Consider the following 14,906-nt stretch of genomic DNA (forward strand, 5'->3'; position numbering starts at 1 on the left):
GCGCTGGTGGCACGCTGTGGTGCTGGGCCGGCCGCTGCCCTGCTGGCAGGTCGGTTAGGGCGTGTGGCACAGGCCTGGAAGGGCAGGGCCCGACCTTGGGGTTGGGCGGGCCCGGATGTGCTCGGGGCCTGTAGTCTCTGTCTGGCCCCTCTCCTGCGGGTCAGAGCCTCACACTCAGGCTGCCCTTCCCTCTGTCACCCCCCATGCAATGCATCTTGAACTCGCGGGCGTCCAGCACCAAGGGGGGGGGGAGGCTGGGCCCCGCACCCTGTGTCCCGGCAGATGCGAGGCGGTGGGGCCCCTGGCTGACCTGGAGAAACCACCGGAGCTCTGTTGGGGGTTTCTATTTCTGCCCTTCCTCTGCCGTGTGGAGACACCCCTGGCAGGGCACATGGGGGACGGTCAGAGGCCAAGAGGGACCTGCCTGTGGTCTCCAGGCCCCCACCCAGCGGCCGCCCCTCCAGCCCTCCCGCCCAGGGAAGCAGAGGAGGCTTCTCTGGAGCATCAGAAAAACCACCTTTCCTTTTGCGCAGATGGCCTGGGGCTCCGGTCCGAGCAGGATGGGGAGGCAGCGGGCAGGCCTGAGCAGCAGGGACGGGGGCCTGTGAGGAGGGCAGTCGGGCTGCTCAGTGGACAGACGCACCTTTGCCCGGGGTGTGGGCCCCAGGGCTGGGGGGTGCCCCCACATCTCCCTCCACCTGTCAGAGCTGAGAGGGAAGCCCACCCACATTCCCCTGGACCCCAAATGTGGGCAGATGGCTCCAGAAGCTTCAGGCCAGAGGGACGTGAGCACCAGTGCCCCAGGCCGGCTGGGAAGGCAACAGCAGCCTGGGGTCAAGCCAATCCATGAGTATGCCCGGGCCAGCCACCAGGTCTTCCTGGGACCGAGAGCCTGCGTCTGCCCGGGGGACTCGGGCAGGAGGCCCTCTGCCGCTCAAGGCTGTTGCCTGCTGGCTGCTCGACATCACCGCTGGCCCTGGGGGCAGCTTTGTTTGGGGGCCCTGGCGCTCTCAGTCACAGGTGCTGTCGGCCGGCCAGCTCTGCTCTGAGGTCTCCCATGCCCTGTGGCCCGGGGACACCCAGCCCAGGACACCTCTCAGGAAATGGTTCAGGCCTGGGGCGTCCTTCCTCCAGGAGGGCCTGGCAGCCCAGGATCAGCCACGTGGGGTCTGAGACTCCAAGGAGCTGGGCGGGTTTGGGGAGGACCGGCGTGCGCCCGGCAGCTGGGGTCCCCGAGGCCCTGGAGAGACTTTCCCCGTTACCGCACCAGTGGGGACACTGACCAGGGCCCATGCAGGGTGGCTTCGGGCCCCACCCATGAGCTTCACAGTCACATCCAGCTGGACGGGGCAGCAGTGACCTCCAGGAGGAGCCCTGCGGCCAGAGGCCGCATCTCATGAGGACCTTGCCCCCGGTGCCCCAAGCATGTGGGTCCTGGCGGGGAAACCAAGCTGGCACAGGCCGTGGGGAAGGAAGGCCCGCAGCTCACGAGGCTCCCAGGCACTGCCGTGGCCCTGCTGAGCCGGGGGAGCGGGGCCTTAACCCGGTCCCGGAGCCGGGGGAGAGCCAAGTGCTTCCCAGCCGGCACTGCAGCCGAGGCCGCAGCTGGGAAGGGCGGTCAGAGGAGTGGATCCGAGTGCCTCGTGGACTCCCTGGCTCTTTGGACTGTTTGCCAGCTTTTTAAAGCTTTTTAAGCTGCGACGTGATGGTTCTTGGTGTTCCTCGGCACACCTGCTTTAGAATGAAAGGCGTGACCTTATTTTTCCTGCAGGAGGGTCCCCACCACTGCCTATTTATGGAAGATTCAGGCCCCAGGCCCCGAGGGACTCTGCTCTAGGCCCCTGGTCACAGACCAGAATGTGTCCCAGGGCCCCTCTGCTCTCCGCTTCATCCCCTGGGGTGTGGGGCTCCCATGACAGCAAACCCAGCTTTCCTCCACGAGCCAGTGTAGACACATTAATCATGAGTAGAATTCAGCCACCGGAAAGGCCACGGCCACCCGGGAGCCTCGTGGGCCTGCGGGCTGTAGCGCAAAGGTTCGAGCAGTGCAGGGCTTGGCCTGGGGTGGGGGGGGCAGGCCCGGGAGGTCCAGGGGGGACAAGTACCTGAAGCAGTGACCTGCCTGGCCCTGCCGACGGCCGCTCCTCCCCAGCCGTCTGTGGACCAGACCCCCGCACCCCTCCCCCAGGGCAGGGCTTGGGCACCTGGTCCACTGAGCGCTCCAGTCCGAGCGCCCGTCCCGGTGTGTCCACGGCCCCTGCTGTCACCACACTGACGTGGGAGCACAGGTGGGGCAGACTCTGGGCACACATGCAACCCATCCGGGTTTGGAGTTTTCAAGGCGGATCTTGGCTGCATTTCTGGTAACAGCCCCCTGCCCCTGTGCACCATGGCTTCCACGGTGGCCGAGTGCGTGCGTGGAGGCCACGGCCCTGCAGGTGCTCTGGGTGCTGAGAGCCGGGTCCCGACTCCCTCTTCCTCCTGCCCGGCCCCCAGCCCTGCCAGCGAGCAGGGCAAGGTCCCGGGACCCACAGGCCTCTAGAGTCCCACGGCGCGTGGCATCTGCCCCCCACCACCACGCCCCCACCGCGCCCCACCGTGAGGCCAGACAGCAGCGCAGAGTCGGAGGCCACAGAACCCCAGACCTGAGGCTGAGCCTCGGCCTCCCTGAGGGCTGGGCCCCGGGGCCCCAGCAACATGCTGACAGCGCAGCCACATGCCTCCGTCCTGGGCCTGTGGGTGGCCCCCTCCTCAGAGCGACCATCTCAAGGGACAGTCCTAAGGGGGCTCCCAGGGCAGCAGGCAGTGTCCTCTGGGCCTCGTTCTCACCCACGGGAGGTCATGGGGCCGAGGGGAGGGCGGAGGAAGTGGGGGAGGAAGAAGGGGGTCACAGCATCGGGGCGGTGCTGAGGTCAGTGCCTCCTCTTCCTCCTAGAGCACTGGTGGCCGCACACGCTGTCCCCGGGGGCTCGGTCCGCCTCGTGCAGCGTGGGCACCCTGGGCAGGGAGCAGGCCCCTCTGGCCTCCAGCCCTCGGGGGTGTGACCTGTTCTCGCCTCTCCAGGCACCCGTGTCCCCCAGCCGCCTCTTCTTCCAAAGTAAATGCAGGGCCTGTGGCGTCATCCTCACCTGCCCCCGCTGCTGTCAGCGCATCTCCTGAGGACAGGCTGGCTCACTGCCGTCCGCCCTGTTAAGGCTTTGTCCTCAGCCTGCAATCCTGCCCTAAAGGCTTTGTCCCCCTGAGGGAACTCTGCACCTTGCAAACAGGTAAGGCACCATTGTGAGACGTGAGCTCCCTGGGCTTGATCCACCTGCTTCTGCGCCCAGGGCGGCAGGAGCGGGGAGGCGGAGTTGCTCTCAGAGCCTGTGGGGTCTCAGGTCGTCTCAGGGAGGGGCGAGGGGCCTCGGATCCTGCAGTGGACGCAACAGTCCATTTGCACAAACATCTCACAGCTGCAGCCCTGCTGGCACCTGTCCGACCCTCCCAGGGGGACTGTGTGTGCGGAGCCCAGAGCCCCACGTGCTTCCTGCAAAGTCCCACAGCCTCACTCCTGCTGTTTTAACGCCCCCCCTCCCCCGCAGGAACGCGAAGGTCCTGGGAATCCAGAGATGCCAAAACCCATTTATTGGTCACATTGCTGCGCTTTCCCCATTTTAGACAATTGCATCCCCAGCTACGCTGCTCACGACGTTTGAAGTGTGGATACAAAACACTCCTGGGCTCTTCGGCTTCTAGCTGCCACGTCCCCCGCAACACACACACTCATTCAGCCCTTATGTTTGAATTTTCCGTCCCCTCTTTGTCTATATTAAAAACCACGCGTGCACGCTTGTCCCTGCCGCTCGGCCTCAGCCCACCGTTTGCGGAAGCCCCTTCTCCCGCCCAGGGACCCCAGCCCCATTGTCCCAGTGTTTGCTCGTTGCCTCAAGTGTGTCCAGCCTTAGGGCCTCACCGGCCACAAGCTGGGTGGAACGCGGAGCCTAGAGAAGGAGGGAGAAGCAGGAGGGGAGTTAGTCACGGGGCCCTGGACCTGGCCACCTCCCTGTCCCCACAGCCCGCCCCGCCTGCCTCACGGGGGCAGCTGCCGTCGGGGCCCCGCCAGGCACACCCAGCCTCCCCACTCAGGCGTCAGGAGCGCTGAAGCCCTCTGTGCTCTAGGCCCATGGGCCACAGCAGCTCTGAAACCCCCTCTGGGGCCCAGGTCCAGCCAGAGCAATCGCAGACGCAAACCCAGTGCTGTGAGTCTGAGACCCCCCCCCCTCACAGCACCTCCCACCCCAGGGCTGGTCCCCGGGGTCCCCAGAGCGGCGTCCTGGCAGCTGGGAGGTGGGGACACTGAGCCCACGCCCCCCCCATCCGCAGCCGCCACCCCTCCTTTGGGCTTGGACATCCTGTCTCCCACTGTACCTTTGTCCCTGGGGGCACCCCTCCCCCCTGGAGCCACCCCACCTGGAGGCGTGGCTGTGTCTGGGGCACGAAGGGCCACTGTGACCCCATGCTCCGAGCAGCACAGAAAGTCTCTGCCAGAAGCCTCAGCTTTTTGCTTTATTTTGGGTATTAACCCCTCATTTCTCAGTGTTGAAAGAGTCCACTTGGGGCTGAACCAGCATGTTAATCTCCCAGCAGACCCTGAGACGCCTCTGGCCCGGGAGGGGGGGGGCGGGGCGCTGCCTCCCACCCGTGTGCCCTCCCTCGGCCCTGGTCCTGGGGCCTCAGTGACCGGGTTCCACCTGCTGCGAGACAGATGATCAGGCCTCTCTCAGGGGACCTGCTCCATCCCCACGGGGGCAGAGGGGGCCACGCTGGCCCCAGGACACACACTCACCACCGCGGGGCTCTGCCCACAGCTCTCCCCAGGACTGTGCTCTCTGGTGGGCACGGGACCATCCCCGGAGCAACGGGACGCTGTGGGGCGAGCGGCATGGACAGTGCACCCTGTGGACAGACCTCTGCAGCCTGGTGGCCCTGGGGCACCTCTCAGAGGCCACCGGAGGTGTCACTACCCTGACACTGTGAGCTGGCCCTTCCTCCCCTCCTCAGAGTAACAACCGCACGGGGTGTCGCCCCCTCCGCAGAGGTCAGACGCCAGGGGAAGCAAAGCTGCCTGGCTCCCCTCCAGGTCCCCCAGTCCCCGAATCCTGTCCATAGACCCCCAGGGCTGAGGGTCCGGGGTCCCCAGGGTCCCCCAGAGTCCTCGTGCGGGGAGTAAGGACACACAGTCACTGCTCCTTGTGGGGTGTGTGCCCTGGCACCATGACAGCCCCCATTTACAGCTGAGGGGATGGGCTTTAGGGGCTAAAGGAGCCGCCCCGAGACCCCAAGTCCACCTGGTTCCGGAACCTCTGCTCAGACCTTGGGCTGAATGCGAGGTATGCAGAGCGGGCTCCTGTCTGCAGACAGCAGCTCCTGTGCTGCCCCGAGAACCCTCCTCCACCATGGGCCCCCAGTCCCCCTCCAGGCTGCTCGGACAGGCCTCCCCGCCCCCCCAGCCTCCCCACCCCCCAGCCTCCCCCACCCCCCAGCCTCCCCCACCACCCTCCCCACCCCCCAGCCTCCGGCTCCTTGACAGTCTCTCCAGACTCACAAGGTCCAAACTAAAGGTGTTTATTTGCGGGCACACGCATGGCACAGCCCTACCAGGAAGTGCACTTTAGGGAGAAAAGGCCCCTGCCACGTCCACCTGGCCTTCACCTGCGTTTCCTGGGGGCCGGACGGCCTCGCTCCACTTGTCTCGCTCGGGCCCCAAACCCCAGGCTCTGCAGCGTCTCAGCCACGTGCTTCTGGCCGGGGGACACGCACACAATCACCTGTAACTTCGCGTCGCCTCCTTGACAAAGAAGCCACACGCGCAGGTGGAGAGACTCCCAGTGAGAAATGGCATCCCCGAAAGCCCAGGGGCCCAGGTCGGCCACACCCGCCATCTCCCCCCTCCACTCCCCGCATGGGGGCGGCTCTGCCTCAGCCTCCCCCAGGTCCACTCCCCACCGTGGGGCCCGCCTCTTCCTTGGCCCACAGGTTCCCAGGGGCTGCCCGCCAGGGAGGTGACCGGGAGCTGCGGGTTCCGGGAGCGAAGCCAAGGGCCGCATACCCAGCGCGTCCTGGAGCAGGTGGGTGAGCCTGCTGTTCCGGTAGGGCACGTGGCCTCTGCCCTCCGACAGGGCACCCAGCACGTCCGCCAGGGCCGCCAGGCTCCGGTTGATGGACGAAGTCTCCCTTAGGGCCAGACCCGTCGCTCCAGACACACCTGGGGAGGCGTGATACATTCTTGGCCACGAGATGAACCAGAAAAGCAAGCGGGAGGCTCTCGGCGGGGGCGAGCCTGGAGGGCTCCATGGAGGAGACCCTGTGTCACCTCCACATCCCCTTATGAGCACCTAGGAGGCCCCAGTGGGTCGCTTTGGGGAACCGGGCTCCCCTCCTTGCAGCAGATGGGATTGGCAGGGGAGGGGGGCAGTGCTGAGACAGCGGACCAGGACGACGGGACGGGAGCTAGAGATCAACTACGAGGGGCTAGGATCCCATCCGGCCCCGTCCCCAGGTCACCCCAGGGGAAGACATGCCACTCTCACCAGCACACTCGCTGCCCGCCAGGTCCACGAGCTGCAGCTTGGCGTGCACCTGCTCCGACGCCCGCCTGAGGGCTTGGGGACTCGGGGACACGAACGAGGCTCGGCGGGGCACACTCGGGCTTCTCCCCAGGGTGGGCTGCTGGGGATCCAGGCGCTGGAGTCCCTGGGGCAGTGGCTGATTTGACCTGGTGTCTGCTGCAGCAGAATGACAAGTGACAAGAGACGGTCCCCCAGCACCCTGGCCTCTCACCCACCCTCTGCCCCCCGCTGGCTCACCACTCCCCACACTGACTGAACGGGGGCTGCTCCAGGTAAAATACAAAGGAACACGCAGGAGGGGACATTTTTCACTGTTGAAAGTGGAACGGGGAGTTCCCATCGTGGCTCAGTGGTTAATGAATCCAACTAGGAACCATGAGGTTGCGGGTTCGGTCCCTGCCCTTGCTCAGTGGGTTAACGATCCGGCGTTGCCGTGAGCTGTAGGGTAGGTCGCAGACGCAGCTCGGATCCCGAGTTGCTGTGGCTCTGGTGTAGGCCCGTGGCTACAGATCCGATTAGACCTCTAGCCTGGGAAGCTCCATATGCCGCGGGAGCGTCCCTAGAAAAGGCAAAAAGACAAAAAAAGAAGAAAGTAGAACGGACGCCTAATTAGTCCCAAGAAAACTGCAGAGATTTTTTAGGATTTGGTAACGACATTAACGGAAACCCCGTCTATTAGCCCTTCCAGAAATAAATTCTACAGTTTTGTTTGATGATATTCCACAAAAATCTCCATGTCGATGTTCGTATCAGGTCCACCGCTTAGTCCTCAACGGACTTTTGTTAAATGATTTAAAACCCCAAAGCGTGCACACCCACCATAGAAGACGGAGAAAACACACGTATGTAAATTTTAAAGAAGGTAAACACGACTGTGGAGCCCACAGCCCAGGAGCGTCCGGCCTTCTTGTCTGTGGATCTGCCTCCGGGCGCGAAGGGCCAGGGCCCCGAGCAGCCCTGCCGGCCGCTGCCTGCCTCCAGGGGCGAGGCTGGTTGCGGACGGTCAGGGCACTGCCCCCCCGGCGCCCTCCCCTGGGCCAGCTTGGAGGCCACGGGTTTCAAGGGGCCTTGTGCGGAGGCGGCCTGAGGCCGAGTGAGGTGTCCCTTTGGAGTCCGGGCTCCTTCCTCCTCGTTACTGAGCTGGAGGCTGTGGCCCTGGACGCGCGCTTCCCCAGCTGCGCCCGCTCGTGTGCGGAAATGCACCTCCTGGCCCGGCCCCAGCCGGGGCTCCCATCGCAGGGGTGCTGTCTGCCTCCCCAAGCCCCCAGGCGGCCCCATGCAGGTGACCGCTGCCCCAGCCTTTCCGACCCACGAAGCCCTGCAGACCCTGGCAACCCAGGCACCATTTTCTTCCATAATGGGCGGGCATCATGTCACACACTGTGTCACCAACTTTCCCAAGCCAGGTCACAATCACGGGGTCGTCGGTGAGTCGGAGGTAGGAATAAGTAGACGGTCTTCCTCCCCCTGCATCCTACTTAAGGACGCGCCCGCCTCCCCCCACCCCCTGGCTCCCTTTCTCCCCCTCGGGTTTGGGACCCGGACCCTCCACATGCTTGCAATTCCTCCCTTGGTTCTGCCTGGCGCCTCAGGGCCTGTGGCGTGTGGGCGCTGGTCTCACGTGGATTTCTTTCTATCATGGGCCCCGGGCAGGGCGCAGGTGCCACTCACCGGTGCTGTGGGAGGAGGCGGCTCTGGTCAGGGTCAAGGTCACCACCAGGTGAGACCTGGACGAGTCGCTGTGCACGGCGGTGGCCTGCCTCGCCCTGAGCTGCAGGCCGGCACCCACCAGGGTCATGAACTCCTCGGCACTGTGGACGGACCTGGCAGGGGACACGGGTCACAGAGGGTCCCCAAGGGACCCCCACCTTCAAGTCGAGCCCTAACTCCCTCCTCCCAGAAAGCTCTCACATCAGCTAAGCCCCCCAGCTCGAGAAAGCAGCACATCTCACACAATGTTACGCAGAGTAAGCCAAACCCGCTTTTATGAGGCCTGATTGACTTATGTGTCTCTAATTGCTTTGCCCTGAAATGACCGGCTGTTTGGAGACCACATGGAGATTCCAGCCTTTTCAACATCAAGCTTTCCTTCAATCCTGGTTCCCTCAAGAATCCCACGATTTTAAAATACTTTGTCTAGTAAATCAAATTTCATCAGATTTATGAAATAAAAACTTCCTTTACTTTCCTAGTTTAATCAATGAGTTATGACAGCTCGTCAGAACTTTTGATCTGCAGGAGATACTATTTTGATCACATCGTCTCTTAGTCAAAAACTGACAATTGGCGTTGTCGTGTGTCAATTTATCAGGGTGAAATGCGTGACTTCCTTTGGGCGAATTCAGACGCTGGAACTAGCTGGCGGGCCCTTGAGACCCCGGGACAAGTGGGTGACCCTGATGCTGTGTGCTCAGCTCGGCGGTCCCCGCCGGGCGCAAACCTCATTCCCGAGCGTGGGTTCAGGAACCCAGAGCTCCGGGGAGCAGGTCTGAGGGGCGGCGACTTTCGCGGGACGATCCTCGGCGCATTCGGCAAAGTGCAACTCAGGGCGCCTGTGCGTGGCCGAGGGACGGGGGGGGCGGCCACTGGGACTTCTCTCCACCGGTCTCCCAGCTGAGCTACGGCGATGACCCCGCCCCGTCAACTTAGTGAAGCTACTTCAAAGGACTCGCTAATTGTTTCCACTCTGATTGCTGCAAGATCCTTTCCAACGCAAACTGAAATGTGTCGCACACACACACACACATATACACACACACACACACGAAGCAGCGAGGCACATGGGCCATCTCTCGAGGACAGGGCAGGTTTAGGCCACATGGCTGGGGCCACCGGACGCCCCTCCCCCTGCCCCGAAGGTGCCACCGTCCCCAGAGGCCGGCAGTGGGGTTACTCACTCGTGGGTCAGCCCCGAGACCTCCTGGCCCTCGTGGGTCGTCAGCACCCGACGCTTCACCCCGGAGGTCACGCCGCAGCCGTCGCTGGCCAGCAGGTCGAAGATGCCGTTGTTGTAAACTTCCACTACGGAGACCTGGACCCCGGGGCTCCTCGACGGATCTTCTGAAATAAGCCTGAAGGAGGGTCCGGGAGAGACACGCAGCAGACCGTCCGTCAGAGGAGCCGCGACAACCCCGCGGAGGAGGTGGGGGGAGAACGGCTTCCCGGGAAGGGCAGGCCCCTCGCCAGCTGAGCCTCAGGCGGCAGCGCCCGTGGGAGGAAGGCCCATCGTCCCTAAATCGCGGCGGCCGTAGCTGTCCCGGGCACACAGCGGTGTCACCTGAGCTCCGTCTCAACCACCGAGGTCTGCCCTCGGAGTCTAAACGCGCTGGGCAAGGAAGCCTGAAGGGCTCACGGCCTTGACGCCGCGGTCCCTGCGCCCGAGTGTAAGGCCCGCACGGAGGCCCCAGGCGGCGCACCCGCGGGGCTGTTCCAGCCGCCGGCTTGTTTGTCTTCAGATCTGTTCTGTTCCAGGCAGATGGAGTCTATGGCGTGGAGTCGGCTCCACGCACACTGCGCCTGCCGACCAAGCCCTGGCCGCAGCCCCTTCCGAGCCCACCAGGCTCTTAGGAAAACAACGGCGCCCTGTTTTCTTCCAAGTGTGTGCGCAGCGTCCAGATCCGATTGAAAATACAGACGCTGAACCCTGAGAGCAGAGGCCCAGAGCCCCTCCCCGGGGAGCCGTGACCTCTGACCTCAGGCCCCCATCCCTGCCCTCCTCCCTTTGACAGAAAGCCTCCCACAGGGCCCGTCCCCTCCCGAGACCCCTGCGTCTCTGAGCCTGTGCAGGAGAGCAGCCCGACTCTGACCCCCGTGCTGGCCTCGTCCACAAAGACACTCCAGGCGTCCGGGTGCACGTTCTTGCCGCAGGGGACAGGGCTGGTGCTTCTCGGCTGTGGCCGGGCTGGGTGTTTCGCGGGACCCACCGAAGAGCTGTGGGCGAGGAGCGATTCCTGCCCTCCGGGGATCAACTGCGGAGCACGTTTAAAGATCCGCCTGAAACAAACACGAGCTAAAGCCACTGGTGAAGACAGTTGCCGCACAGAGCTCAGAGGCGGATCAGCCTGAGCCCTGGGGTGTGCGGAGAACGCGCTGAGAAGCGCGGCTGGGAGGGGAGAGCCGAGGCTGCCGAGCTGGGCCGCGTCAGCGCCGCCGCAGTGACGGGGAGAAGCACACGGCCCCCGGCTCCGGCTCCGCCCCTGAACAGGCCAAACCCCAACTCGGTCTGTGGTCCGTACACCCCGGGAGCTCGTTCGAGGGACTGAGGGTTGGTCTCCCACGACGTCAAGCGCTCGATTCGTTGAGGGCGCCGGTTCCCTTGGGCCACATGCGCGCGTCTGCGCTGGGCTAGATCCTGCCATGGGCGTGGAAAACCCGTCCGTCCTCAGCTTCGCGTGGGAGAAACAAAGCGGGTCGTGGGCCCAGGATCCCAGCCCGGAGGGAGACCTTCTCCGTAAAACACGCACAGGCTCCGGGAGGCGGCGCACGCGGGGTCCCTCCCCGCCCAGTGCCCCCTGTTCATCTCCTCCTGCACGTGGCCTCCGGGATCCCATCCCCTGTGGGTTTCTAGACAGCTTGAGAGCCGGCACACATCACACGCGCTTTTTGTGTTCCCCCAGCCGGCAGCAGCGCCTCGCGGGTAGAAGCGTCTTATAGGAGTTCCCGCTGTGGCTCAGCCGACTGGGATCCATGAGCATGCAGGTCCCATTCCTGGCCTCACTCAGTGGCTTAAGGATCCAGCGTTGCCGTGAGCTGCGGTGTAGGTCACAGATGCGGCTCGGAACTGGTGTTGCTGTGGCTGTGGCGTAGGCCGGCAGCTGCAACTGCAATTCAACCCCAGCCCCGGAACTTCCATATGCTGCAGGTGCGATCCTAAAAATAAAGAAAGAGAAGCCTTGTAAACGCTGCCAATAAGCACGAGGCCCAGAGCAGCCCAGAGGGAGGCAGCGCAACCGCCAGGGTCAGAAGGAAGCGGGCTGAGACCAGCCCGGGGCGGGGGGACCTTATTGGAGGTGGCGGGGGAATAACTTCCTCTGGCCCCTCAGCAATCCGAGAGCAACTTTTTTAGGGCGGAATTTTCGTGTACACCCCCCCTGCGTCTGATGCTGAGGTTACGACGGTTTGTGTGGCAGATTCAGGCGGTAACCGTGGCCGGGGCTGCACGGGTGCCTTTCTGGATCCTGTCCGCTTGTGACTAGAAAGCAGAGAAGCAGAACGTTCGGTGGTGGGACGATTAATCCGCACTTTCCCAACGAGGACGCTGAGGCTGGGGAGGTGGGCCGCGCGTGGCCCCTTAACAGGAAAAGCAGAGTCAAAGGGGATGTGAACACCCGGAGACGCCGGCCTCTACGGAACCCTCGTGGCGTCTTAAGTTGGACGTTCACGCCCAAGGCTCAAAACATGCAAAACGCATTTTCGAAACAAGGTGACATAAGCGCATGTCCGTGCGACTCCCCCTCTGGTGAAGCCGTGTGTTCATTTCCAGGGTCTGACGTCCGAGGGTCGCCCCAGCGGATCCGCTGCCTCTCAGCTTCGGCAGCCGCGGTGCTGCCCTGGGCCCTGGCCTCCACTCGCTGTCCCCGCGGGGAAGCGCCAGAACCAGAGACGCACCCCTGCGGTGAGCATCACCCGCCTGCTCTGACCGACTGTCACCCAGTGCCTGTGGATCCGGCCTCCGTCCTGATGGGGCGTCTCAGTAGGTGCCCAGCTCACCCTGGGCGCTCAGGAAGCAGCTGATGAAGGCTGGGGCACAGCCGTCGGTGAGGCCTGTGCCTGCCCCGTCCCTGCGCAGGACGCGGAGACGGAGGCTCAGAGCCGGTCATTACTGCAGCCCGAGCTCGGGACGCCGGCGGTTTGCTCTCCCAGGAAATGGTGTGACTCCAAGCCTCCCGGGGGGCAGCTGGGGAACCAGACCTGCCCGAGCTGGGAGACGGTTCCGCAGGGTTTTCAGGGGTCGGAGACGGAAGTGGACACATCCACGTTTTATGTGCACTACTCATTAAATATCGCCGTGACGAGGCGCCAAAATATCAGGCTTTTGTGGGAGGTCCTGTGTCACTGGCCCTGATCTTAAGACACGAGGACAATGCAAGGCGGCCCCGAGACAAACGCGAATTCCGGGCCTCGGGAGCACCTGCCGAGGGGGGACCTTCCCACCCGGGCGGCCGGGTCCCGGGACATCCAAGGAGCACCCGTGGGCTGAGCGTGCAGCCCCAGGATGGGTGGGCGGACATGAAGGTGGGACTCACAGACCGCAGTCCAGGGGCGGGGGGACCGTGACCAGCGGGAGGACAGGCGGTCGCCTCGTGCAGGCTCCCCGCGGCCCGGGCGGCTGGGGGCAAGGCTCGCTGTTTTCTGTAGGAGTCGCTGCATTGGCAAAATCGTGGCAACAGCAGAGGACATGCCTCTGTGACTTCTGGGGCCGAGTTAATGGGACAGGAGAGCCTGTGACGTGTCAGTTCACTGTCACCCCAGGAAGAGGCCGGGTGCGTCACTCTTTCCAGCGGGAGATGGATGAGCCCAGATCTTGTCGCGCTGGCCCCTCGCTTCAGGGGAGCAGAAACCCCTCCTCAGCCTCCCTTGACAGGAAGCCGGTGGAGAAGGCGTGTCTAGTGATGGGACCTTGACAGAAACGTGTCACGCGGGTTTCTGGCATTTGTGGTTCGGGCACATCTTGGTAAGAGTACCTCCCGGCACGGCCCGCCCTCCGCCTGCATCTCTGCTCCCCTCGCCGCCCCAGGTACCTGAAGAGCTCATGGGCGGCCCTGGGAAGGATGCCCAGCTCATCGCGGGAGGCAGGAGCGTCCTGGGCGTGTGGCCCCAGCATGGTGAAGCTCTTCCCGCTGCCTGTCTGTCCGTAGGCCATGATGCAGACGTGGTACCTAAAACCCAAGCCAGACTTCAGACAGACAGACAGACAGACGCACAGTGGGCCCAGCCCCACGACGGAGTCTGAGAAGCATATCTGGCTTCATCACAGCTGTGGCTTGGGTTCGATCCCTGGTCCAGGAACTTCCGCCTCCCTTGGGCTCGGCCAAAAAGCAAACAAAACCAAGAGCCCTCGAGATCCCAGAGCCCCACTGTCCAGGGCACCTGAACGGCTCCTTCGGCCCAGAAAGTCGAGGGACCACAGGCGAGGGCAAGAGGCAATCGAGGCCTCTCAGCCGCCGTCCTGAATTTTTTCTTCCAGAATTGAAATGCCCCGAGATGGTTATAACAGGCCGCAAGCATGCCACATCTGTGACCTCTGACCCTGAGAGATGCACCTGCGTTTCTGGAGGGGGGTGTCTTTCCTGCAGAGAAAAGTGGGCTCTTAAAGGCATGAAGGGAGAAGAGCAGCAGCCCCGGACTAAACACACACCATCTGTTTCCTATTTGTCATGGAAAAGGCAACTCTGGCAGAGCGGATGTTAACCGCAATGCCACTTGTATTTCTGGAATCTGCTTACTTAAAAGATGCCTACTGCGTAAGAACAGAGAGACTCTCCTATCGCTTTCCGTGGAAGACATTTTCTTGGGTGGATGTAAACATCCCAGCATCCCAGAGGAAGAGCTGAAGCAGAAACGTCCTGGTGGCCGAGGGAGGCGGGTGGCTGTGCCTTGGCACGGGCCCCCACTGCCCTGACCTGGGGGCAGTGCCTTTGCCGCGTCCGTGGTGTCAGAGGCCAGCCGGGCGCCGTGGTTAGAACCAGCCCTGTGATTACGGAGCCCACGCCCGGCTGGCTCGCAGGAGCCTCTACTGGGCAAACACAAGCGTGGCCTCTTCCGGAGGTTCGATGTCAACCTCGCCGCCAAACCAAGATACTTCCAAATACTTCAAAGTGGAAAGTCTCAGCACACTGGGTCTCGGCTGAGTCAACAGAGCCGCGCACTTCGTGGCTGAACAAGGCCCTTTGTCTGGGCTGTGAGCCCCGCCTCGGAAACCAGCAGTTTCCAGCAGGGCCAAAGCTCTGCACCAGCATCACGGTTCTCGACAGACTTTAGAAAAGCCTGACGTGTGTACACAGATGGCCAGAGAGAAGGCGCTGCCGTCTCTGTCTTAAGCCCGCACGTGATGTAACGAAAATAGCATCTGGCCCCGAGGCCTCTGCCTCTGCGCCCGTGTGGCAGTCATTCCCCAGGCGCATCTGCGCCTCTCCTAGCAGCTGGAGACCTGCTGCATTAACGGCATTCGGCCGGTGCAGGGCCTGGGGCCTGCTCTGCCCGCACGCAAGATGCTCAGACCCCGACGCGGACCCGCTGAGACGAAAGAAATCTACATACGTTTACAGGTGCCCGGGATAGTCAGCCTCAAAAATGTTT

At 63.4% G+C, this 14,906-nt stretch overlaps 1 protein-coding gene across 3 annotated transcripts in view; it reads right to left on the reverse strand.

Annotated features, from left to right (window-relative positions):
• Nucleotides 5,583-14,906, reverse strand: part of KIF25 (kinesin family member 25) — a 38,683-nt gene continuing 29,359 nt past the window's right edge. For 2 of the 3 annotated variants that reach the window (XM_021085745.1, XM_021085734.1), the window contains 6 exons: nucleotides 13,349-13,486; nucleotides 9,506-9,679; nucleotides 8,280-8,431; nucleotides 6,570-6,764; nucleotides 6,089-6,244; nucleotides 5,583-5,827 (listed from right to left, as the gene is read on the reverse strand). In XM_021085745.1, the coding sequence (XP_020941404.1) occupies nucleotides 5,688-5,827; nucleotides 6,089-6,244; nucleotides 6,570-6,764; nucleotides 8,280-8,431; nucleotides 9,506-9,679; nucleotides 13,349-13,486 (955 nt within the window). In that variant the 3' untranslated portion in view covers nucleotides 5,583-5,687. The remainder of the gene's footprint in view (nucleotides 5,828-6,088; nucleotides 6,245-6,569; nucleotides 6,765-8,279; nucleotides 8,432-9,505; nucleotides 9,680-13,348; nucleotides 13,487-14,906) is intronic. The other variant, XM_021085754.1, reaches the window with a different exon arrangement.

The sequence above is a fragment of the Sus scrofa genome, chromosome 1 (assembly GCF_000003025.6).
Source record: "Sus scrofa isolate TJ Tabasco breed Duroc chromosome 1, Sscrofa11.1, whole genome shotgun sequence".
Taxonomy (NCBI): Eukaryota; Metazoa; Chordata; class Mammalia; order Artiodactyla; family Suidae; genus Sus; species Sus scrofa.